This window comes from Triturus cristatus, chromosome 7 (genome assembly GCF_964204655.1).
Source record: "Triturus cristatus chromosome 7, aTriCri1.1, whole genome shotgun sequence".
In the NCBI taxonomy this organism is placed as follows: domain Eukaryota; kingdom Metazoa; phylum Chordata; class Amphibia; order Caudata; family Salamandridae; genus Triturus; species Triturus cristatus.
In genome coordinates, this window is record NC_140590.1 from 1,545,717,069 (window position 1) to 1,545,743,324 (window position 26,256).

At 45.0% G+C, this 26,256-nt stretch overlaps 1 protein-coding gene across 1 annotated transcript in view; it reads right to left on the bottom strand.

The window, feature by feature from the left end:
* SERINC3 (serine incorporator 3) overlaps positions 1–26,256 on the bottom strand; it is a 161,443-nt gene that overhangs the window by 83,044 nt on the left and 52,143 nt on the right. Inside the window, exon 3 of the mRNA XM_085619321.1 lies at positions 7,595–7,788. Coding sequence (XP_085475447.1) covers positions 7,595–7,788 — 194 coding nt within the window. The remainder of the gene's footprint in view (positions 1–7,594; positions 7,789–26,256) is intronic.

The following is a 26,256-nucleotide window of genomic DNA, read 5'->3' on the forward strand; positions in this document are numbered from 1 at the left end:
TTAAGGCCATTGTCCATTGTACTCAGTAACATTATCATTCTGGCTTCTGTCCTAGACAGGCGTGATTCCATGTTACTTCCTTTTATGTGGCGTAATACTGTCCATTTTATTTCATCTGGTCCATGGTTTTTTTCGATACAGTGTGACACCATGGGTGCGTTGGGTGTCCTGCATCTAATTTGTGACCTGTGTTGAGAGATCCTGTTTTTTACGGCTTGTGATGTTTTTCCGACGTATGCTAAAGAGCACGGACACACCACGCAGTATACTACATTGTGGGTGTTACAGTTTGTGAAGTTTTCATGATTTACATATTTCATCCCATATATGAATTTGGTACCCTCAATGGTGCTTTCACATGAGGTACAGTTCCCGCATTTTCTGTGGCCTTTTATTGGTGGCATGGACCACAGAGTTCGTAGAGTGGTTTCAGGTTTTGGCAAGGTTGTGTTAGCACGTACTAGTTTTTCTTTGATGCTTGTGTTTTTTTTCAAAGCAAAGATTGGTATTTGTTTAAATGGGTGCAGGTCTTTCACTGTGGTCCAGTTGTTTCGGATGATTTTTTGTATTTCGTTGGTGTGTCCTGAGAAAGTGGTAACACAAACCAATGGTGTGTCGTCCTTCTTATCTTTTGGGGTGAGGAGAGACTCACGTGGAGTGTACCAGGCTCTTTTCACCGTCTTATCCTTAAGAATTGACTGAATGGTAAATTTTCACGTAGATTACGTTGATGGAAGCTTGAAAATTCTGGGGATTGTTGTTATATATCCACTTTTCTTCAAATAATGCCATGAACATTATGGCCATTTCCGGCGCAAATGGACAACCCGCCGGAAATGGCCATAATGTTCATGGCATTATTTGAAGAAAAGTGGATATATAACAACAATCCCCATGATGGACACATCAAAATGTGGCGTCGTTATATAGACGATGTGTTCATGCTCTGGAGAGGCAATGCAGATCAATTGCATTCTTTCTTGACATGGCTAAACGACAGAAACCAAAACATCCAATTCACCATGAATGCAAATAAAACAGAGATGAATTTTCTAGACATACTGGTGAAACACGAAGAAGGCCGTCTGTATACCACATTATTCACGAAGAAAACTGATAGGAATACTTTTCTAGAATTTTCAAGCTTCCATCAACGTAATCTACGTGAAAATTTACCATTCAGTCAATTCTTAAGGATAAGACGCAACTGTTCAAAAAAGGAAGATTATTTCAAAAATGCGACAGAACTCCTAGAAAAACTAAAAACCCGTAGCTATCCTAAAAAACTCCTGAAAAAGGCGATGAAAAGAGCCTGGTACACTCCACGTGAGTCTCTCCTCACCCCAAAAGATAAGAAGGACGACACACCATTGGTTTGTGTTACCACTTTCTCAGGACGCACCAACGAAATACAAAAAATCATCCGAAACAACTGGACCACAGTGAAAGACCTGCACCCATTTAAACAAATACCAATCTTTGCTTTGAAAAAAAACACAAGCATCAAAGAAAAACTAGTACGTGCTAACACAACCTTGCCAAAACCTGAAACCACTCTACGAACTCTGTGGTCCATGCCACCAATAAAAGGCCACAGAAAATGCGGGAACTGTACCTCATGTGAAAGCACCATTGAGGGTACCAAATTCATATATGGGATGAAATATGTAAATCATGAAAACTTCACAAACTGTAACACCCACAATGTAGTATACTGCGTGGTGTGTCCGTGCTCTTTAGCATACGTCGGAAAAACATCACAAGCCGTAAAAAACAGGATCTCTCAACACAGGTCACGAATTAGATGCAGGACACCCAACGCACCCATGGTGTCACACTGTATCGAAAAAAACCATGGACCAGATGAAATAAAATGGACAGTATTACGCCACATAAAAGGAAGTAACATGGAATCACGCCTGTCTAGGACAGAAGCCAGAATGATAATGTTACTGAGTACAATGGACAATGGCCTTAACGAGATGACAGAAATCGGAAATATAATATAAAATAATCATCTTAAATTTACGTTTCTCCTCCACCCAACACTCTGATCAAACACCTACTCAATACAGAGCACTCAAAATAAGAGGGCATGAGTTGAAAAATCCGTTAAGAGGCAAACTGAACATTACAAGATCATAAGCCAGTAATATATCAGCCTAGACGCCTCAAGAACCAAATGGGAGACGAAAACCTGATGATGCTGTGGCCAGAGATCAATACCAGCAACAATCCAGTGCTCTCCGAAAATCAGAAAACTTTATTGTTCTCCCTAAGTTAAGTCACAATAACAACGTCGTTGCCAGCTCAATAAACTGAAAGAAGTAATTGACATAAGAAAGGTCGATATAGCGTATAAGTGAAAATGCCCTTCGATCTAACAGTATAATCGGCTAAACAACGAAGCCAGCACAAACAACGCTTTATTGTTTCGTCAAATCAAAAAAACACTTCGCCATGGTGACACTGACGCCAAACCCCAGCTGTAGAGTGACGTGAGTCCAATCACCTCCTAAGTAACAAACAACGCAATGACGCAGCGACGTCACGCACCAGGTAAAATCACGTTGAAGAATCAACCCAGGAAGCGCTGACAGCTCCACAGTAGCGAGAACGCGAGGATTACGAAGAGCAAGAAACGGAACTTCAAGCCTTCTCCCTTTGAAAAATCGTAAGTTTTTTTCGGATAACGGAAGCTAATGTCTAAATTAACCTCACGGCGGTGTCTTAAATGGTGATAAGGAGAACTGAACCCCCAGCCCACACCGCGTAATACTAACGCTAGGTGCATTATCTAGGACAGAATCAGGAGAGAGTGAATACGCTGCACAGATACAATACAAAAAATACCCCCTTTCTTTGAACACGGGTGGTGGAGCATGTAAATAAAGGAACTGATTATTGTCAGAACAACATCTTAATTATGACAACCCCCCCCCCCCCTGTTTTTAGAAAACTTCAAACGGCTTTGGAATCCACTAAAAACAACATAAGAGATACCAGCAAAGAAACGAACAGGTATCTCCCACCGAATTGGAACATAACCTGGTAGGTGCCTACTAGCAACAAAGCAACAGAGCATAAACTATACTAGCTTTTTGCTAAACGAAGCACTAATACAGATATACCTATGATATTACAGGTCAAGAGAACACTATCGGTTTGAGCCACATAGGCAAAACAAGAGTATAGGTACGTAACTCTGATCTTGATTCACCAGATCTACCATAACATCTATGATTGCACATTTTAAACAAGGTCCACCGTTATTTTTGCAGGAGACCAGCAAGAATAGATGTCCACACTACAGTAAAGCAAGCCCTGAAGAAGACCTTTCCACGACTTTGTAGGTCCATATACAAAGGTCGAAACGCGTAGGCTATATATAAAAACCAGTCTAGCAGAGATCCTGTAAAAACAGGGATAGCGGAAATAACTTCCTTTTTTTCCCTCCCCTAAATAACAGGAACCTAATAAATATAAGGTTACCCCATGCCTGAACATTGAAAACATTGTTTCTGACTCTGCATAGGACCAGCAAAATCCAACTATTTTGAGGAACAATTAGTTTAAGGTCCCAAAGGTGAAAAATATTGGACTTTTTCATATAGATTTGAAAAAACTAATGGTGGAGAACCTAGTTACATAACGTCATATTATTTGTTTTTTGTATATGTTTGTGTAAAAAATGTAAATATTATGTACAGGATATATGTGTGAATATTGTAAAAAACAAAGGAGCCTATTGTTGTAGAGTTTACCCTGTATATAGAAAATTGTGAAAAAAGCAAAATGATATTGGTTTTCTCAGTCAATAAAAAGGACTGATGATCAAATAGTACTGTGATTTATGGGTTCAGAGGTAAACATATGTTTATAATAGTTAATTGATTCTGGCCTCTGTTACCCTTATCGAATCAATCCCCTATTTTCATATTCTAGGTTAGGTCACAACGGCACGACTGGCCCTGTTCCGGATCCATGGGGGCCATCAGCGTAGGAGCCGCCAGCGCAGAACCCGGTGGCCTCCCTCTGACCTAACGGGACCCTAAGGAGAGCTGGAGGGTTCATGCCACTCAATAATGAGGTGCATGGCCTCATAAAAATCTTTAATTTGAGCAAGGGTTGCTCCTGGAAAAGTGGGGAGGCGCAGAGCTGACCCAGGCGCAGGTTCCAGAGAACAAGGTCTTGACCGCCGAGGCTCCTCTATCACGTCGACCGACGGACGGGGAGAAGTTGAAGCATGCTTGGACTTGTAGTGTTTATGTCCCTCTTACCTGAATGACCTGACGATTTCGAGTGGGATGAGGAGAATTTGGGGCTCCAGAGCAGTTCCAAGACCTTCATCTCAATTGGGACCGCGACCGCCGAGGAGACGTGTGACGCGGTATCAACTGCCGGGCCACAAGCACCTTTAGGGACCGCTACCTCAAAGCATTCGGAGCCATGGCCTGGTAGTCGGTGCACGATTTGGAGTCGTGGTTGCGCTCCAGACACCACAAACAAACCAAATGGGGGTCTGTCACAGATATCTCACGGTGCCAGGTGCCCAACGGCTTGAAACCTGAAGTCTCTCAACATGACTTCTACACACCAAAAAGAGGACGACAAACAGTTGAAAAAATCATGTCAAAAAGTGAAAGAGGGTAGCTCTCTTCCCAGATTAGTGCTTGATTGGCTGGTACAGAAAGGAAAGAACTGACGTTATCACGCCGAGGTGACACCTATATAGGTGACGAGGACGTCACTGCAGACGCCGACTTGATGTGGAGCAGACCTACACCACCTCCCGGCGTGCAGGGGTATTCGGATCCAGTCTGACTCCTGGGAAATTCAAAGGTAAGTAATCTGCAGCTACTTGTCTCTATGAGATATCCTCCACCGGTGACAACAGAAATCATGGAGGGCATTTTAGCCCTCACATTTTACTCTACTAGCACTTTGATTCATAACTTAGCCCCCAATAAAATGGACAGCAGTAAGATTGTTGTTATTAACAACCTTACTACTAGAATACTTACTCTTAGAAAACGTCCTCAAGTTCCCCAACAAGACTGTTCAACCTTCTCAAATCTTCACCCATCTTGCTCTTCAGACAGCTAGCTGGTAGGCCCTCGCTTTACAAACAGTTTCTATATACACTAATTGCACCTGTTTTCATATCAATCCACAATCTCCTCTACACTTACCCCTTCAACACTCACTCTTCCTTTACACTTCAACGGCCCCTATCTTCTAAACCAATAGCACCTCACTAACCAAAAACTATCTTTCACTATTTTAAGATTTGTGTTCTTAACCTTGTTTGTGCCCCTTTGGCAGAGTTATCTCCCCTTAACCTATTGGCACCTATCTCCCTGTTCACATTAAAAGCAGCTCTCTGGAAGCCTCACCACCTCTCTGAAAAAGTTTCCAATAGCCACTCAGCCAGTGAAACAGAGAAGCACCTACAAAGATTGTGCCAGAAATCCTAGATTGAAATGTATGGAATGTAAGTGACTGATAACTGTTGACTGCTTTGCTCTGTTAACCAACATGTTTTTTGTTATTTAAACCCATCTTTTGTTACAAATATTCACTTAGGGCTCAGATTCTGAGAGGGTATGGGATGAGGCATTGACTAGCATGGTAAATGCCCAAACTCCAGGGAATGGCATTTATCGGTTAATACCTTTGTGTGGGATTTAACGCTTGCCTGGGTAGCGTTTTGCTTATGTCACAGTAAGTTCTAAGTTCCAAGTTGGGAAGGAGTGAAGAGAGAGATGGTTGGAGTTCATCTGTATAAAATAAATGGATTTTGTCTTTATCCTACATGAAGTCTTGGCGTATCTTTAAAGTCTGATACCACAGTTTGGCATGATGTTTTATTATGTATTACACTTGCTTACTGTCACGCAGAAAATTACTCCTTTGCATTTTTTCTACCTACACCTGAGGAACCTGTAAAATGGTCAAAATAGAAGAATGTATTGGTAACTGTCTAAAGGTATGTCATACAAATTTGTTCATCAGAAAAAAAGCTTCACTACTTCGACATTGTCTCGGATCTGAAGGACAGGAAGTTTTCGAACACCTTCCTAACCTATCGGATGAGAAAGAGGGAGATAACGCATCTAGTATGAATGAATACGAAGTATGTATGAAAACACTGGATAAACACTATTTACCGAAAATTTCAATAATACTGGAAAGGTATCCTTTGGGAATGCATTCACAAGCAAATGAGTCAGTGGAGGATTGTGTCAGTGCTCTAAGATAATTAGCTTTCACAAACAATTTTGCTGGTAATAATGGAGAACGCATAAGGGACTGATTTAGGTCGAGGTGTACATGACATGGTGGGGGAAGATTTTTGGTTGGGGGGGGGGGATCTTAAACTTCCAGAAGTGATTACAATTGCTAAACTAATTGAACATTTTCAGAAATGTGTTGCTGATTTGCAACAAAAGAAAAGTGATGTACAAGACGTTAATATTATTATTTTTTTTTTTTAAAGAAACCTTTATTATACAATAAAATACATACAAGGGCCTACAACCACCAAGGCCGGCTGCTACAGAGCCCGAGGGCCCGCAATGCAACGCCACACAGTCAAATGAACCAGAGGCGAAGCTCCCGGCAGTCCATAAGTAGATGCAACAGGCCGTGGCCATAGGCCGAGAGCAATCAAGAGGACGCTGGACTAAAATAATCTGAACCTTTCTCAGTGGCCACCCTTGCAACAATCATCAGAATTTAACTTACATTTTTTAAAATAATAGCCAACCCATTGTCCGGACAGGTAGAATGTATTCCTGGACATCAAGAAGAAGCCTGCCTGCATGTTAGCAGCCTGATAGGGGTTGATACATTCAGAATGTGTAACTTCCTTTCTTAGTCAAGTCAAAAATGTTGTACACTTTTATCACGTAAACGGACTATCTGTGGCCAAGAAAGGAATATATTTTCTTGACTGATTTAACATGGTAGGGCCTAGTATTGAAATAATGACTCACTGCAGGCACGGATACAAGTGTATGTCAAATATGAGGTCTAAAGTGTAAATGCTATTTTAACACAAAGACCAAAGAGGGACATCCGATTTGACACTTTTCGGTGATGTGAATGCTGAGCAACAGAAAAGAAAGATATATCAGCTGACAAATATAGGATTTAAAAACTAAAAAAATCATAGAAGGTAGGATTAACGGATGCACAAGTATTTCTTGATTTTACAATACTAGATGATCTCGGTGGAGCCAATGCTATTTGATGATTTAGGATACCTCCAGCAGGGATGCCATTATCCTCACCAGCATTAAATGTGTCCTAATTGCATGGGGCGGGGCAGGGAAGCAATGGAGACCACAACATGTAGCTGCAAGCAGGAAACAACTACGTTTTGTAAACAGAAATGCTGTGTGGAGAATACCACTGAAATGAGACCTTCCCTCACCTCCAAGCCTCAACAGTGATGCCAGGGAGTATCTCTACTGAACCCTATTTGTTTTTTATTTTATTTAAATGATGTGCAATTATACGTGTGTAAAGAACCAACCATAACTGTACGCATTCCAATGAAACAATCATGTCCGATGTCCAATATACATACCCGTTGTGCACTGGGGCGCGTGGGTCCTTGCTGCTTTTGACATTTAGCATCAGTATAGCAAAAAGAAAGAAGAATATTGCCATTGCAAAGCTGACTCGATAAACAGCTTTGTATCCAACCAGCACATCGCAGTTTACATATCCGTCCACATGTGGTAAACTGGTGGCAAATCCATTTTCACAAAAGCCAGGTATCTGAAACAAACACTTCATATTAGTACCACTGTGGTGACTGACTCAAAAATATTTTAGGATTACTGTAAATAAAGAAAAATTGCTTAAGTATAAAAACAAGGTCTGCTATTCTCGTCTGCATCGACAGACAGATAAGCCTGCAGAATGAACGCTATGTGTGTCTCCCATTAGCCTTGGCAGAGTGAGCTAAAGAATGACGATGGATTAAATCCACATCAGTTGACTGGGGGTGAGTGCTTGCAATGTTCAACACTCCATCCATCATCCCCTTTGGTTTTGCTTTGTTCGCCCAAAGTTGGCAGGGTATGCCCAGACGTGGGTCCCTTGCTCACTTTGCCACTGGATTCAAGCTGGCCTGGCTGATGAGGGCTGTTAGCCTGAAACCGGTCCCAGGATGCTTGTTTCCGGTCCAGGGAAGACTTGGCTTGGCAGTTCGGGCTGGACTGTTCCCATGAGGCACAGGGTCAGACTGATTTGTATATCGCCATGTCTGAACTGGGGTGGCAGAGTGAGCAAAAGAATGATGATGGATTAAACCCAGATCAGTAGACTGGGGGGAGTGCTTGCAATGTTCAACACTCCGTCCATCATCCCCTTTGGTTTTGCTCTCCCATTAGCCTTCGGCAAGACGAAGGTGAGACAACTCAGTATGGCTTCGGACCCAGGTCTCTGGTACGAAGTCCCTCTCTACCTCTCACACTGTGTTCTTAGCTTTTATAATGTGTCTGGTCATTGCTGAATTCTTTAAAATAAACAAGTAGCAGAAAAAGAACCTTTCAATGTCTCACTTCCTTAAATTCTGTGAAAACATTCCTGTTGCTTAATAATAATAATAAACAAGTAGTTGAATCACTAGCTTCCATGAAATCGTGTTCATAATTTCAAAACAAGTATTGGAACAGAGAACTTCATTCAGATGGAATAACATGATTACATTCAGGCAGACTTGATTATCACGTTGCAATGAACAGTGACATGAATAAATGTGCATTTCATATCCATCAATTATATTCGAATGATTGATGTATAATTCAAAAAGGGGGATACTGGAAAGTAAAAAAGTTATAATTATAACACACTGATGGGTTTATGGGGACTGCAAACTGCAGATGGGGCATGCTGACCAGGCAGGAGACCAAAGTTCCTGAGGGGCGAGGTGTTATTCTACCGGATGGACAAGGTGATCAATTGTCTCTAGAAATATGTGTATAAAAAATTGCCAGTTAGGTGGTCTCTCCCTTAAATAGGCTAATGGAAATGCCATACGGCACGGTAATGCGCAGCAACTGTGCCGTGGAGCATAACAGGTATTCACACTTGCTCCCAAACTATAAACTACAGGACATTACCAATAAGGCCGCCAAGGCATTAAACCCCAGTTTGTCCACATGTTCATTAGCATGTTTCAATCTTTGACCTCACCTTTAATGGGAATAATTTTTTTCGCTCCCTCAGTAGACAATGTCCTTCAGCTGTAAAAGGTAGGCACAGTTATGTCAAAATTGCGTAGTACTCTCCAAGCACTATGGTCCCTCTTCCAAGGGAAACCCTGTCATTGTATCTATTCACTCCAAACCACCTGTAAGAGTTACCTCTCCCTTAGGGTGAAACCTACAGTAGAAGAAGAGATGCTTCAGCTGGAAGCACCAGATAATTTCCACAGCTCAACAGAGACCAAGGAGTCCCAGTGACTTAACCAGTTAACTCCCACACCCATCTAGTTGAACTCAGGGGTGTGAGGGCTTTCTCCATTAACCCAAGACAATGTATTTAATGATGCACGAGCAACCTCAACTGAGAAAAAAAAAGAGTATGTTTTACAGCTTCCACGCTCACACCCATCCTGTCCACCTGTACTCCAAAGCATCCTAACAACTGCAGGCGGTCTCCTTCTCCTTTTTCCTTTTGGAAGAACTAGAGGACATGGACACTAATGTCACTATCTCCTTAAATGGAAAAAAGGTCTCTTTCATTCTCTTACTGTGGTAAATAATTTAATTACCGGGACTTAATTTGATACGGAAACATAATAAAAATAGCTCAGTAAATAAGAGGCAGAATCCGTGGTATTAGAGGTTCGGAATGGGCTTTATTCCAATGATCGATTATAATCGGTTGCTCCAAGTTCCATCACCACGGAGGTTCAGGAAGTGAAGTACATACATTATTGACAAGAAATGACTTTTATAGAACATACATTACAATGAAATAGATGCGGGAGGCGTAACAATTGATAAGGAAGGTGACGATTCACATGCGTAACCGAAAATGGGTGTAATGAGGAGTAAAAAGGAACATAATTGGTTATGATGTCATATATAGGTGGATCTATAATATTATACTTGGCATAGATGCGCGCGCAGCAGTATGACGTGTGATTGACGTGCAACTAGGGGGTGAGGGGGACTTGACATTTAGCTCTACATGTGGAGACAAGAAGTCTGGGGGGTCAAGTCAACCTAATCCCAAATCATATCTTACATCCTATGTTTAAAGAACTATGTTATCCACAAAGGAAGGACTCTTGGACAAAATCTATTCTATACTGACTGTGTGTGCGTGCACAAGCGTCTAAGTGTCTACACTAGATGCGAGGGCAGGAATTTTCCATAGTAACAGGGCTATGAATTACTTGCATAAAGACAGAGAAGCCGAGCCTTTGCTCGGTAGCTGGAAGAATGTTTACTTAAACTACTAGACAGGAATGCATCGGGCAGGGAACGGAGCAGATAATTTTCGAAGGTGAAATACAGTTCTTGGCAGGCAGCAAGCTGATGTCAGGCTTCGTGAGCCGCGCAGAGAATGAGACAAAGTTCATGGTCACAGATGCAGGCTCAGACTGGAGCTTTCAGAGGCAGAAAGCAAGAGAAGCTTGATGACAGAATCGGGCCTACTTGCCTGGACTGTAAAATGGCATAAGTGAACCATATAAAGGCGGTGGCCTTTCGTACTTAGGAATGGAATATCCGGCCCATTCATGGCGGATCAACAGAGGACATGTTAACAGTGGACGCACATGTATTTGCGTCTTCATAACTGGAGCTGGAGGGAACATACATGTACTTGTAACATGCACATAGAACCGTTGGGGTCCAAGATAGGGGACATAACTGACCAGAAAAATCCATATTTCCACATTCCCTCCTTGTCCCCTACTTGCCCGTCAAGAGATATCAATCTTCATTAATCCATTGATCTGTTCATATAGCATCATTTGTTCTTCTTTCTTCTTCCGGGATCTTGAATGAAAATCTTGATGTGGAATGCACGATGTGGCACACAGACCACAAATCGCTGGTCCACATTGCAGACATAGACAGCAACTGAATAGTATGAGAAGGCCAATACCTAGGAAAGATAGGACCTTCCATCCAAAGGTAGATAATACACTCCAAAACCAACCGGACCAAGTCCAGGTGCCTGGATTCTGGTGTATCTGGCTTACAATCTTATGAAGGCGGGTTATGGCCTTATATACAGAGGGCGAATTTTCTGGTATGAATATGCAACAGCTTGATCCGATGACCCTACAAGCTCCGCCCCTATCAGCCAGGATGACGTCAAGGACAAGACGATTTTGAAGCACAACAATCCGCATAGCAGACTGCTCTTCTGTTAAATTGCCTAAGGCGGAAATAGTTTCGTTCACTACTGCTTCAAGGGTTCTAGTTAATCTACGTATCAGCTTACTATTAGTAACAGTACCTATATAGGGAAAGAGACCTTTATTGAAATCTGTGTATTTTTCCCATGCTGTTTCAGTGTAGTCGACTATTGGGAGATCTCTCCTTACTCTATTATTTACTAAATGAGTGTTTCTGTGATAATCAGGGGGAGCTAGAAAAACAGGTGGCAAAAGGAATCCAATGTAGCAAGTACCATCCCAATCTAGAGGCAAACGTACATATGCCGTCTGACCACATATGAAATAGGAATGGCGGGAAGCTCTAAATGTAGACTTGCCTTGATCACTAAATTCTACTACAGTGGTGCATCTACTATGGCCCATATGTATGGAACCATTCTTTCTTACACATAATTCACCTTTTACTGGAAATATTGACATAGCGGGCAAAATTGGAGTAGCTTCGGATTCGACATTTAGGATCATAAGATTAAGTGTAAAATTACCTAATCCATATACTTCATTTTCTAGATCAGTTCCTGTTCTCTGGGGAAGTCCCTCCTTGTTGGGGTGGCAGACCTTAAGTAAAACTAAGTTCAGATTTCCCCATACCCTATTGTCTTGATAAACTGCAGAGTTCGAATCTTGGGAATTAATTAAACTAAACCATGCTCCACAGGAGCCGTTGTGTGTGAACGGGTATGGAAAGAGAGGTAGAATTCCTTTATAATTCTGATAGGGAGGGAGTCGGCCACATATCCAACAATTTGTAGCATTGCTAACCTGATGGGAATGATGCAACATACTAATAAACGTATTATTGCGCAGTGCAAATCTATAAGACAACTCAAGCGGAGGTAATTCACTAAAAGAATGTTCAGCAGTAACATTGTAAACATGTCTAGAAATAGGATAATATATGTGCAACAATATACTTGCAGTAATTATTAAAAGACTCAAGAAAAACAAAATTAATAACGTCATTATGCAATGGCTACGCAGTGATTTACAGTACGCCTGTCGTTTCAACATTTTTCGCAATTTTCCATGATTCAGGTCTAAGGGATACATGTCGGAGACAGATTCAACCGCTTCACCTTGGAGAGGACTTAAACAATCAAATCGTCCGACGGTTTAGGCCTGAGTTTCAGTTTATAAAGTTCCTGACTGTTGGCCTCAGCCAAAGGTAGTTTTGAGTCAATGGGTGAAGACACACGAGGTGGGCTATTCACATCCGAAGGAAGTCCATGAAATTTCTTGATATGACTTGAATGAATCCATCCCTTTCTGCCTTCGATCTTCACGGCTGTCCTTGTGGTGAGCAGGACCAATTTGGGTGCTTTCCACCTGGGCTCCAGCTGAGTCTTTCGGTCGAAATTCCTCACAAGAACAAGGTCCCCCGGAACTACGTCAAGGGATTTCACCTCAGTGTTGTCGGGAAAGGCTGCAGCTACCTGTGAACGACAAGATTGTAGTGCAGACATCAAGGAAGCCAAGTAATCTGTCAGCATATTACAGTCAATATCAGTTATTTTTCGTGGCATAGGCGTCCCCCACATATTTGGTGGTCTGCCGAAGATCACTTCATACGGGGATAGCCCTGTACGAGAGTGTGCTACCATTCTCGTGTAAAAGAGTGCAACTGGTAATGCTACTACCCAGTCGACACCTTTCTCTCTGCATATTTTGGACAATCTAATTTTCAGAGTCTGATTATGTCTTTCTACGAGACCTGCTGCTTCGGGGTGTCGGACACAGTGGAATTTCCACTGATAACCTAACAAAAGTGAAACGTATTTCATTAATTCGGATGAGAACGGCTGGCCGTTATCTGAGTGAACAACACGTGGTAAACCGTATCGTGGGAAGAATTCTCGAACCAACTGTTTGGCAGTAGTCGGGGCAGTGTAATCTGAAACCGGGTATGCCTCCGTCCAACGGGAAAGAGCACAAACAACTACGAGAACATATTTGAATCCTCGACATCGTTCCATCTGGATATAATCCATCTGGAGGACTTCAAAAGGGTGATTAGGAGGATGAAATCCACCCTGCTCTACGGGAACGCTTTTTCCTGGGTTGAACTGGCAACAGATCATACAGGTACGGACCTTTTGTTTGGCTGCTGCTCGTAAATGCTTGTTGAACCAAATATGTTGAATGCTATCTAGCATAGCTTTTTCTCCTAGATGTGCTGGACTATGTATAGTGTTAATTATAACTTGGACCATTGAATCAGGAAGGAACCACACAGACTTTTCCTTCATCATCCATCCTTGATCCGTTTGGGTCCCTCCTAATTCGGTCCATTTCTTTATTTCTTCTGGTGTAGCATGTGTCTGTATATCAATTACGTCAAGAGTAGGATCTTTAACCGTCATACAATGTGTCGGGACTATTGTCTTTGCCATGTCGGATGTTTGTGTTTGAGCAGTCTGTTTAGCTGTTCTGTCGGCTAGATCATTGCCTTGAGAAATGATATCAGGGACTTTCGTATGAGCTTTACATTTCATAATTGATATTGCAGTCGGTAGATGTATCGCATCTAATAGGGCATGAATGAGGGGTCCGTGCTGAATGTGGGCACCGTGAGAAGTTAAATAACCTCTCTCTCGCCACAGCACGCCGAAGTCATGTACGACTCCGAATGCATAACGTGAATCAGTGTATATGTTGACTTTTTTATTTGTGGCTTGAATACAGGCTTGTGTCAGAGCGACGAGCTCTGCGGCTTGAGCTGACAAGGTATTAATACGATTTGTTTCAACGACTTCAGTGTCTGTTGTGACTGCATACGCGGCCACTAGCTCTCCTGTACTTGTTCTCATACATGAACCATCTACATACAACGTCAGGTCTGGGTCTGACAATGGGACGTCTGTTAAGTCTTGTCTGGGTTTCGTCGTGATTGTAATAACATCAATACAGTCATGGGCTAGTGGGTCTGTTCCATTTACAGGTAAAAGTGTGGCAGGATTCAATGTGTTACAACGTCTGATTTCTATATGTGGCTGGAACAATGTTAGTTCGTACCCTGTAAGTCTTGCTATAGTCAAATGTTGTGTTTGCGTTCGGTTCACAAGAACCTCTACTGCGTGTGGTACTTGTACTGTCAATGGATGTCCTAACACTATGGCATCGCTTTGTCTGATTGCTAAAGCTGTCGCTGCCACTGATTTTAGGCACGCAGGCAAAGCCTGAGCTACGGGATCTAATGTACTAGAAAAATAAGCACATGGTTTGTGTGCTCCTGCTTGTTCCTGTGTGAGTACTGACAAGGCAGTACCTTCGCGTTCTGTAACAAAGAGTGTAAACTGTTTTCTGTAACATGGCGTTGCTAAAACAGGTGCTTGACATAAAGCTTTCTTTAGGCTTTCAAAAGCTTGTGTATGTTCCTGAGTCCAAGGGAGAACAGTCGATGTGGCTGCCTCCTGTGTTGTCAACTGAATGAGTGGTTTTGCTAAAAATGCATACTGAGGGATCCACTGCCTACAATATGAAGTGAGGCCTATGAAAGCCCGCACCTCCTTTTGTGTCTTGGGTATTGGCATGTTAGCTATTAACTGAATGCGGTCTGGTGTAAGCTGCCTTCCCTCCTTGGACAGCGAGTGACCAAGGTAAATAACTCGCTGGACACAGAATTGCAGCTTAGAAGGGGACACCTTGTGACCCTTTTCAGCTAGAAATTGTAAAACTGTCAGTGATGCTTTTTCACATTCAGGTTCGCTTCGGGCGGTGATCAGCAGATCATCGACATATTGAAGCAAAGCAGTGTTAACTGGCATGTGGATACTGTCAAGTTCTCGTTTCAGTGCTTGGCTATAGATGCTGGGGCTTTCTGTAAATCCTTGAGGTGCGCGTGAGAATTTAAAGCTACGTCCATTTAAACTAAATCCGAACAAATATTGGCTTTCCGGATCTATTGGGACGCTGAAAAAGGCATTTTTGAGATCAATTACAGTAAAGAATTTTGCTTCGGAATCAATAGCTGTCAGTAATGATGAGATATCAGGGACCACAGGGAATTGTGGCACAATACACTTGTTTAATTCGCGCAGATCAATAACCAATCGATATACTGGCGGGGCCTTCGGATCTGTTCGTTTGAGAATCGGAATTATCGGTGAATTACATACATTGGAGTCTGTTTCCACAACTACTCCTTGGGCAATGAGCTCGTCAATGATCTGCAGTAAAGCCACTACAGCATCTGGTGGTAACTTGTATTGTCGCATTCGTGGTAGTACCACTCCTGCCTTTAATGTGACTCGATATGGTGTAATATTCATGCGACCAACATCAGTAGGGCCTTGTGCCCATAGATGTGTAGGTAAAGTCTGCAATCGGGGATCCATGTCTCTAGACACATAATGACCTTTAAAATCACGTAAAAACAATCTTACTCCTTCCGGAGAACAACATATTATAGCTCCTAGAGCTTTCAATGTTTTTATTCCTAACAGGTTTTCTGGACATGATTTAGTAAGCAATAAATCTGTAGTTCGGGTCAAAGGTCCTATCGTAAGTGGAAGAGGTTGTGACACTTCATTAACAATAGGTTTTCCTGAAAAACCAAGGGAAATATTCTGTGAGCCTGAGAGGGGTGCCCCTGGAACTTCACTACGTTTTATTGTTGTTCGACTTGCCCCTGTATCGAGTAAAAATTTTCTGTCTTGGCCTAATAATTCACTATGTACATAAGGTCCTTCTTGATCTACAGGGATCTCGATAAGGGGTAAGTCAACTTCCCTCTCTAGGCTGGTTCATGCATATCGTTGATAATCAGGATAGTCATACTGTGCGGTCTGGTACAGTTGTCGTGTCGTGGTTTGCGTGGCAGCAACAGGCAGCGCTGGTGCGGCTGGCACAAACTGTATAGTCTGTGGTGGAGCTGACATGGACTGTGCATGCTGCAAAGCTCCTCGTTCATTCTGATCCTGTCTAAGTGGCCGTGGTCTTTCTTTTGTAATACCCGTGGCGATATTACGCTTCAGGACTGGGCAATCGTGTACATGGTGACCTAGTTGTTTACAATAGTTGCATATCCCTTTTACAGGTCCTGCTAAATCGCCAGAATGTGTCGTACCCTTTTTATGTCCTTCAGCTGGAACTGTCTGGGAGACTAGCATTTTCATTTTCGTGTCTTTCATGCGTCTTTGTTCATGATCTTGTTCCTCTCTAATTCTATTGTGATGATACTGTAACATTTGTAACATTTGTGCTGGAGTGTTACCTTGCCAGGTACTCTCGAATTTTAATACTCTATTCTTCACTTGGGGCAAGGAATTTTCAACTAATTTTGTCACAAACAGATGTGGGTATGATTCGCTACTCGCTTTTATACCACTATTTATACCAAAACATTTTTCGAATCGTGCATAGAAATCACTAGTGTCTTCATCTTGCTTTTGTTTACAGGCTGAAATTGCACCCCAGTCTTCCTTTTTCGTGGTTAATAAACGTGGCAGTACCTGTACTAGTAAACCTGGTAGTGCTTTAGTTTTATCCCCAAGCCCTGCTCCTGCAGTTCGGGCCCTCTCCTCTGCTTCTAAAGCTGACCATTCTATCTTTTGGTCTCCTACCTCCCACTCTTTTTCCTTGAGTTTTTCATAAATGCCAGCAGGCATTAATACCTTTAATATTGTCATAATGTCGGGGTAGGTATACTCTCCCATGAGTAACATGTCTTTAATTTCTCGGTGGAAACCCGCTGGGTCTTTGTCATGACTGGGTACCACTTTCTTCATTTCTAACAATTCTATTTTCGATATGGGCGTATACACATATACACGTTTAAACTGATTGTCCTCGCCCTTTATTGGGTGCACTTCTCGTAAGGGATTCTGTCTGTCCATGTAATACATGGTTCTTTCCTTGATGGGCAGTGAGACATGTTCTGGGCATATAAAAAGAATGTACTGCTTTCTTGATTCTAGTATTTCTTTAATTAGCTTAGTACCTGAACCTCTCCATCTATTCGTGAGTAATTCGGTCAATATATCAGGTAAGGGACCAGGATCTGAATGTTGGCTTTTATATAGTATAAGAAGTTGTTGAATCATATAAATCCCAGCTAAACGCTGTTCATCTGGGGTGAGATTCAAAAATGTGTGTGCTACTGTGTCATCACTATACTTCCCGGGACTGTCAACCCAATGGACAGCTGACCTGGCTAATTCTTGTTCATCCATAGAATCGAGAAAATGATAACCCCTTCGTTCTCGGAGTAATTTATCTGCTGCTTGGAATGAATGCTCGTTAGACCTTATATTTATTATTGGTGTTTGAAATTTCCTGTTATTTTCTAGACACATCGGACGTATCGGATCAGTAAGACATCTAGTACTATTACAAGATCCTCCTCTCCCTACATAGGCTATAGTTTCTGACTGTCCTGTGGGCAGTCCTGATGCTTCTTCCTCGCTTTGTTCGAACTGGTCTACCGCTAATCTTGCTTCGTGTAGGCGTTCTATTTCTTTACGGATCTTTCGGCACATGGCTATTATACAGTTTTGCTTATCATGTCTCCCTTCTGATATATTCTGGCTCCATCTGGTAAGAATTTGCATTGCTTCCGGGTCTACCCCCGGTCGGTCTTGATTTCTGATCACACAATTTATGAGGAAACGCAACAGTTCCCCCTGTATTTCCACTTTCTGGTATTCCATAGCTCTGTTAATACATTCAGAATCTCGCCCTGTTTGAACAAAATGGTATATATTATCTAGATGCGCAGTCATTCCTGGTAATTTCCCTAAATACACTGCGGCTCGTCTGATACGTAATGATGCTAGGGTCATTTCGTCCTCTTTGCCGGGCACAGGGTCATATCTACAATCTACAAGAAGTTCCTTAAGCGTACGGGCATTTATGAGTTTGGGGGTACGTGAATGTGCTGACTCTTGAAAAGTAAGTTTATTTATTCTAGGTGGCGTAGAAAAGATATTGGTAGCACCTCCGGTCGCCCCATCTGGGGTATCAGGTGTGAAAGGATTCGTTGAACGTGATACAGCAACTATAGGTGTGGATACAGCTATAGAAGTAGCTGTAGGAACAGATGCAGAAACAGATGTGCTTGCCGGAACTTGTGTCAGAACTTGATGCTGTAAGGGTACAGGTACTGGATCTTGGCGTTGAACCTCCCCGGCCAACGGTCTATGTGGGGCGGGGTTAGCATACTCGGGAGCTGCGTCATCTAAATATGAGGAAAGAAAAACATCTTCTGCGGTTCTAGGATGCCCCTTAGGATGTACCTTTATTGGAAATAATGGGGGTGGCAAGTCTTTTGGTATCCCTGGAGTAGCCTTAGGTAATCCTTCAGCCAGAAGGGGATACATACCATTCATAAGGGCATTTCTTTGTCTGTCTACTTGTTCTGATTTCACTCGTGCACCTTCTTTAATTAATAGATTTTCTCGGACTTCATTAGAATTTTCTTTACTCTTCTCTTCCTGTCTACGTGCTTTTTCTGTACGTCTATATGATTCTTTACGCCATAATTCAATGGCGTCTTTCTGTGATTGTCTAGCCTTCTTTTTCCATAATTCTTCCTCTACTTTCACGATGCACTCTGCATCCCAGGTCCCAGCTGCGGGCCACCTCTGACTTTCTGGTAATTCCTTAGTGTAGTCTACCCATAAATCGAGAAATAATATGGCGTCTAGGCCATGTTTATGATACATGAAGTACCCTGGAGTGTCCCTAGGAGGAATGGGAACAGCTTCTTCGAGTACCCCTTTTCTGGTTGTGATTTGTCTTAATTTCGAAAAGAGCGGCATATTGAGAACTGATCTGCTACTTGATCTTGAACAAACTTAATACAATAAAACACAATAATGAACAGTCATTCATACCACAATATGCAGGTCATACTATAAACATTTAACATATAACATTTAACTGGGCAACAGTGATGATGACGATGATCTAAGAAAAACTTAATCATTAAACATGATACTCGACTTGAACTGAATTATTCTGAATTTATATACTTGATATACTAGATATACTGCTAAACAGTACAGATACACTGCTGAAACAGTGCAGACCGGATTTGTGTACCCAAACCCGTCTGGACCGGCACAACTTATGTGCACGCCAGAACGCCTCCCCAGTAATGGTACTCACCGGGTAGCTCGGAAACGGAAGGCCTCGGAAACTGGGCTGAACTTGAACCGGACTGGACTCGACTCGAACGCTTCGGACACTGGACTCGACTTGGGACTTCGGAAACTGGTGGGCCTCTGTATACCTCGGATCTTGCTCTCTCAGCTAGGCTCTGGTCGGGATACTTCGCACTTCTCACCGCCTCGTCTGGGTGTTGATCGCAGCCTCAGTCGCCCCCGCTTGACCGGAGGGAGATACAGGAAATCCTGCTGGTACGCGTTGTTGTCCGTCCAGCTGTGGCAGGAGACCGGGCCTGCAACGCACCGCCGGCGCGTGAGATGAGAAAGTGTCCCTGTTCGGGCGCCATTCATGTGGTAAATAATTTAATTACCGGGACTTAATTTGATACGGAAACATAATAAAAATAGCTCAGTAAATAAGAGGCAGAATCCGTGGTATTAGAGGTTCGGAATGGGCTTTATTCCAATGATCGATTATAATCGGTTGCTCCAAGTTCCATCACCACGGAGGTTCAGGAAGTGAAGTACATACATTATTGACAAGAAATGACTTTTATAGAACATACATTACAATGAAATAGATGCGGGAGGCGTAACAATTGATAAGGAAGGTGACGATTCACATGCGTAACCGAAAATGGGTGTAATGAGGAGTAAAAAGGAACATAATTGGTTATGATGTCATATATAGGTGGATCTATAATATTATACTTGGCATAGATGCGCGCGCAGCAGTATGACGTGTGATTGACGTGCAACTAGGGGGTGAGGGGGACTTGACATTTAGCTCTACATGTGGAGACAAGAAGTCTGGGGGGTCAAGTCAACCTAATCCCAAATCATATCTTACATCCTATGTTTAAAGAACTATGTTATCCACAAAGGAAGGACTCTTGGACAAAATCTATTCTATACTGACTGTGTGTGCGTGCACAAGCGTCTAAGTGTCTACACTAGATGCGAGGGCAGGAATTTTCCATAGTAACAGGGCTATGAATTACTTGCATAAAGACAGAGAAGCCGAGCCTTTGCTCGGTAGCTGGAAGAATGTTTACTTAAACTACTAGACAGGAATGCATCGGGCAGGGAACGGAGCAGATAATTTTCGAAGGTGAAATACAGTTCTTGGCAGGCAGCAAGCTGATGTCAGGCTTCGTGAGCCGCGCAGAGAATGAGACAAAGTTCATGGTCACAGATGCAGGCTCAGACTGGAGCTTTCAGAGGCAGAAAGCAAGAGAAGCTTGATGACAGAATCGGGCCTACTTGCCTGGACTGTAAAATGGCATAAGTGAACCATATAAAGGCGGTGGCCTTTCGTACTTAGGAATGGAATATCCGGCCCATTCATGGCGGATCAACAGAGGACATGTTAACAGTGGACGCACATGTATTTGCGTCTTCATAACTGGAGCTGGAGGGAACATACATGTATTTGTAACATGCACATAGAACCGTTGGGGTCCAAGATAGGGGACATAACTGACCAGAAAAATCCATATTTTTTACAATCTAAATATATTCCTGCCTATGCTGAAGTTCAAGAAGCTAATTTGACTCGGATCTTGGAAATCTGTCCTGAACGATGACTGTCTATGAATTTGTAGGACGTTTACTTTCACACTTCAGTGCTGCAGTAACACAGAAAGTACCTGTGTATTTTAGGGTGGGAAAAGTACACCACTAGTATTATACATTGCCAATTGGTCTGAGAGATGCCCCACAGTTCTTCATACAAAATGCTTCCACCAGGGGCAGAAGGCCCACACTATACTTCAATGAATCTGTATTCCAAGCATCATCAGGGGAGGAGCCAGAGTCCGGCTAGTCCCGACTCTCATGCAACGACACAAACATATGCTCCTTGATGCTCCCACCAAAAGGGCCTAATTTAACAAGGCAACCCTAAACTCCACCCTGGTTCAGCCATTAACCTCTACAGAGCGGATGAAAACCATATACCTGCTGGTGAATCATGTTATTAGCAATGAGACCATGTCTGCCAGGTGATTCCAGAGGCCTCAGTGATGTGATGATACCCTCATGCCAAGGTCTGTGTGTGTAGGCTGAATCCCCATCTGATGGGGCAAGTTTCTGGACAACCAATTCAGGCTCATCAAGGAGCTTATATGAAAAGACAAGTTCTTGCAGGACTCAATAAGTGAGGAGGAGGCTCTGACGTGTTCAGGAAAGTCGTTCCATGTCTTTTGTGCAATTATAGGACAATGAGCAACCTCCAGTTTTGCTTTCGTGGATGTGGGGCATGTGTATGAGTTAGAGTGAGGCACAGCGACAAATCTTACCAAGAAGAACATACTGCAGGCATCGGGAAATAACCATATATTATCAGAGTAGAGACATAATATAAGGAGAGTGGATACATGGGAAAAGCTAGACAGTTGGCTCTGGTTACTTTAATATTGAGTCGAAGGTCTACTAATCTGAAAGGCGAAGAAAAAGAGCTTGAGAGAGAAAATGCAGTCGTAATTGTAAAATGTATTTATATAGCACTTATTAATCCTGATCCTGACGTGCCATGAACGTGCTTTATGGCAAGCAGAATGCTACTCTGGAATCACAGTTGAGAAGTAAATAGGTTGTAGATCAGTAATATATGCTTCTTTTTCTTTATAGGATTCTTGTGCTCTTGAGATGTCATGCATTTATTCTAGTGTTTTGAATAGAAATAGCCTACTTGAAGTGGATTATAAAAAGGAAGATGTGAAATGTTATTTGTAGTGGTGGACATGTGCGCCTGTTGGAGGAATTGAATAGAAAGCCAAAGAAGTCTGAAAAGCATGTTTGGGAGTCAACTGTAGTCTGAAAGATTTGGGATGAGTCAAAATGTGGAGGGAGAGGAGGCGTGGCTTGGCAAGCTGACATGGCAGACATGGGCTGAGAGCGCTCCGTCCAGTCCAACTAATTATCCTTGAATATCCTGCCTCTCCGAAGCCATCCTGTAATAAAAAGATGCTCCATTGCTGAATTACATCGGCGGCCCCTACCCGTGTGAATTTTAGCTTCGTGGGTGCCGCTGGAGACGATCGTGTGCCGGTGAAGCATTGGCGAGGCCTGTGTGGAACGCGGCCTAGTGTGAGGCCGGGGGCGTCGCCTGGAACCTCTGCTGACCGGAGGTGTCGCCGCCTCGGCGGGGGAGTCCCCTAGCTGCAGGACCGAAGCGACGTCGGAGCTGGTGAGTGCCCCCAGACTGACTGTCCCGGCAGGGGCTCCCGGTGGGGGCTGTGCCGCGACTCGGCGGCCACGTCGTGTCGCGGTGAAAGCAGCGAGGGCATGGCCGCCATCATTCCTACGCCAGAAGCCGGCACATCCCTCTCTCCCCCTGCGCCCCCTATACACAGTGGTGGGCGCGCTGCGGCGGTGGCCTGAAGGCTCCGGGGCCCTTCTCCTCCTCCCCCATGCACACTCATCCTGGGGGGGTGTCAGCGGTTATATCGGACAGCGTGGGAGTGAAAGGTAGCAGCGCAGAAGCGGCTGGCGGGCGTGGGAAGTCGCACCCCCCTCCCACACCCCCCGGCGATTTGGCTGGACATAAGGGGACAGTTGAGACAAGGTTTCCCCCCACCTCTCTTTGACTCTGAGGGGGGTGAGTCGAGTTGGGGTCCTGGCTAGGACTGGAGTGTGCTGGCCGTCCTGCCCTTGGTGAAGAGGGGGGGCGTGTGGTGTCCAGATCGCTGCAGGCCCAGGGGCGCTCCCGCATCGGCGGTGGGCTCGGACCGCGTGGGCACCACTGGAGGGGACCAGCACCAGTCACTGTGGCGCGGCCTACTATTCATGACGGGCACTGCAGCTGCCCGGGGTTCACCCCCCATCTCTCCCCCCCCCTTCTGGGTGAGGTTTTCGGGGGCCGTGGCGGGCCGCGGGGGTGCCTATCGGTGACAGTGCGAGATCTGGTCCGGGGGTCACTGGATGGGATCCTCGTTGTGACCTGCTGCAAATCTGAGCGAATCTGAGCGAATCTGTTCTTCCACTTTAAGGGACCGTATGTCGGGGGCTCATCAGATCCAGTGGATTTCCCTCAGGACCCCTTGCCGTGACCCTGGACCGTAGTGCTCCCACCTGGCTTCCGGTGCCCTGTGGAGACTCCTTGGTGGTGGGGTGGTGATAGGCGGCCAGCGTCGGACGAAGGTCCCCGAGTAGAGGCTTCTGAGGGCCCGTCTTCCCTCTCATCTCTCCGCCTGCCCTCATTCATCCCCGTTCGGCAGCTAAGTCGGGCTGCAGGGTCCAGTGAGGGAGCTCCCATCTTCGGTGCCTCCCCTTCCCTCGATCCCATACTCGGACCACCCGACGACGGTTCGGACGGTGCTGGGAACAATCCGGGGCCCGCCATGACACGAGATAAAGGTGGTGGTGGATCGTCAAAACAGGGCCCTATTGACATGTTTATGGGCTCGGAGGCTGCTGCGGGGTCCTCTGGCGGAGCGCAGGGCACTATGCCGGACAGCGCAGCACTTATGGCCGCCATTACACAGTCCAGGGACATGCTGGACGCCAAGATTGGGGAGGTCAGAGCTGCCGTTATGCTGCTGCAGCAAGATCTGCGGAACGCCGTATCCTGCATCACCAAGACTGAGACTCACATCTCAGGAGTGAAGGACGATGTCACCACGCTGAAGAAGTGGGTGGCGGCCATGGAGACATCACAACGGAGCCCACGGTGGAGGGAAGGGCAAGACGCAATAACCTCCGCTTTGTTGGATTTCCGGAGGGCTGCGAAGGGGACAACATGGAACAGTTCCTCACACAATGGCTGGAGAGTTGGCTTCCACCAGAATCTATGACCCATTGCTTTGTGATTGAGCCGCTTGGGGCCCGCCCGCGGCCAGTCATCGCAAAGCTCTTGAACTATCATGACCGCGATGTAATCCTGAAGCAAGCGCGGATCAAAGAACCCCTGCAGTACGACAATGCTCATATCCTCATTTTCCCGGACTACACGCGGCTAGTTCAGCAACAGCGGCAGTTGTTCCTGGCAGCCAAGGCCCGCTTGAGAGCTCTTAAGCTCCCCTACGCACTGTTATATCCCGCTCACCTGCGAGTGGTTTACCACTCCCGCACCCATTTCTTTGACTCGCCAGAAGAACTGTTTAAATGGACTGATGAAACGGTGCGGGTGCGGGCCCACACACCACCTGGGCGTGAGTGACTCCTCATCGTCGGCGGCAGCTCGGCGGGGGCCCCCGCTGAAACCTAAGGGTGCCCGAAGATCACGCTCCAGGCGCCGCTCCTTGTCCTGTGGGGCGTCATCCCGGACTGGCTCGGCCTCGGGCCGGCAGACTCTGGTGTCCTGACCGGCGCACCGGCGAGGGGCAGTCGCGGAGGAGTTCATATCAACCGGATCGGAGAGGCTCAATTATGGGCCGGGTCTGTTAGTGGACCTGTGCTAACTGAAAGTGTGCTAACAATAGATGGGTTGTGAGTTGGGGATCCATTGGTCGGGGCGGGATGTTCCCGCCGTGACAGAGGTTTCACCGTTTTTGAGGTATAGGGTGGGGGTTTGTCGGGGGGGTTGTTTTGTTTGTTGATCGCACTTCACCACAGCAACAATAGGCTTACACATACACGCCGGGCTGGATTTCACATCCTTGTATTTGCAGACATAGTACCACATGGCAGATTTCCCCCGTAGGGAGCGCATGACCCCAGGCTCACTCCGTATTATCAGCTGGAACGCGAGGGGAGCCCTTGATAAGATTAAACGTGGGGCCATACTCCAACGGGCTAAGCGGGCTAGGGTGGATATCCTCATGTTGCAGGAGACACACCTATTGGGGACTAATGCCCTCTGCCTCCAACGGTAGGGGTATCAACAGGTGTTTCATTCAGGTTTTGCAAGGGGGACACGAGGGGTGGCTGTATTGATTCACCGTAGGGTTCCGTATGTGCACATTACGCAATGGCCCGACATCCAGGGGGGTACATATTCCTACAGGGCAAGGTGGGGGAGGAATCCCTAGTACTAGGCAGCGTATACGCCCCTCCTCCTCTACAGTGGAACCTAGTGGAGCGACTCATGACTATCTGGATGGATATGCCGGGCGGGGTATCAGTGGTTGGCGGGGGCTGGAATGGTTCTTTTTGCAGCTGGGACCTCATTATCGTGCAGTGGTAGAGGAGGCGCGAGACCGTGGCTCCCACCCCCTGGACTGGAGGCATGCGGAGGTGGTAGTTTTCCACAAACCTGGTAGGCCGCCGGATCAGCACGCATCATACAGACCCATTTCCCTTTTGAATGTAGAGTCCAAAATCTTGGCGAAGTCCCTAGCAAATCGCCTACTGCCCCATATCGCTGCTCTGGTCCACCCGGACCAGGCCAGTTTTATGCCCCAGAGGGCGACTCGACACAACATTAGGCGGGCAAATGTTGCAGTGGTGGCCATCCAAAAAGTGGGCGCACCAGCAGCGCTGTTGTTAGCAGACATGGATAGGGCGTTCGACTCCCTTAGTTGGGTATACCTCTTCGCACTACTACACCGGCTGAACTTCGGACTGTACTTCATATCCTATTTGACTCTCTTATATACCGACCTCACGGCGTCGGTGCGGGTAGCCGGCGCGGCTTCTTCCGTGTTCTCTATAGGTCGGGGAACAAGACAGGGTTGCCCCCTATCCCCATACTTATTTGCCCTCGCAATGGAGCCGCTGGCCGCGTGGGTGCGAATGAACGTGCAGGTGCGAATGGACGTGCAGGTTCAGGGCTTT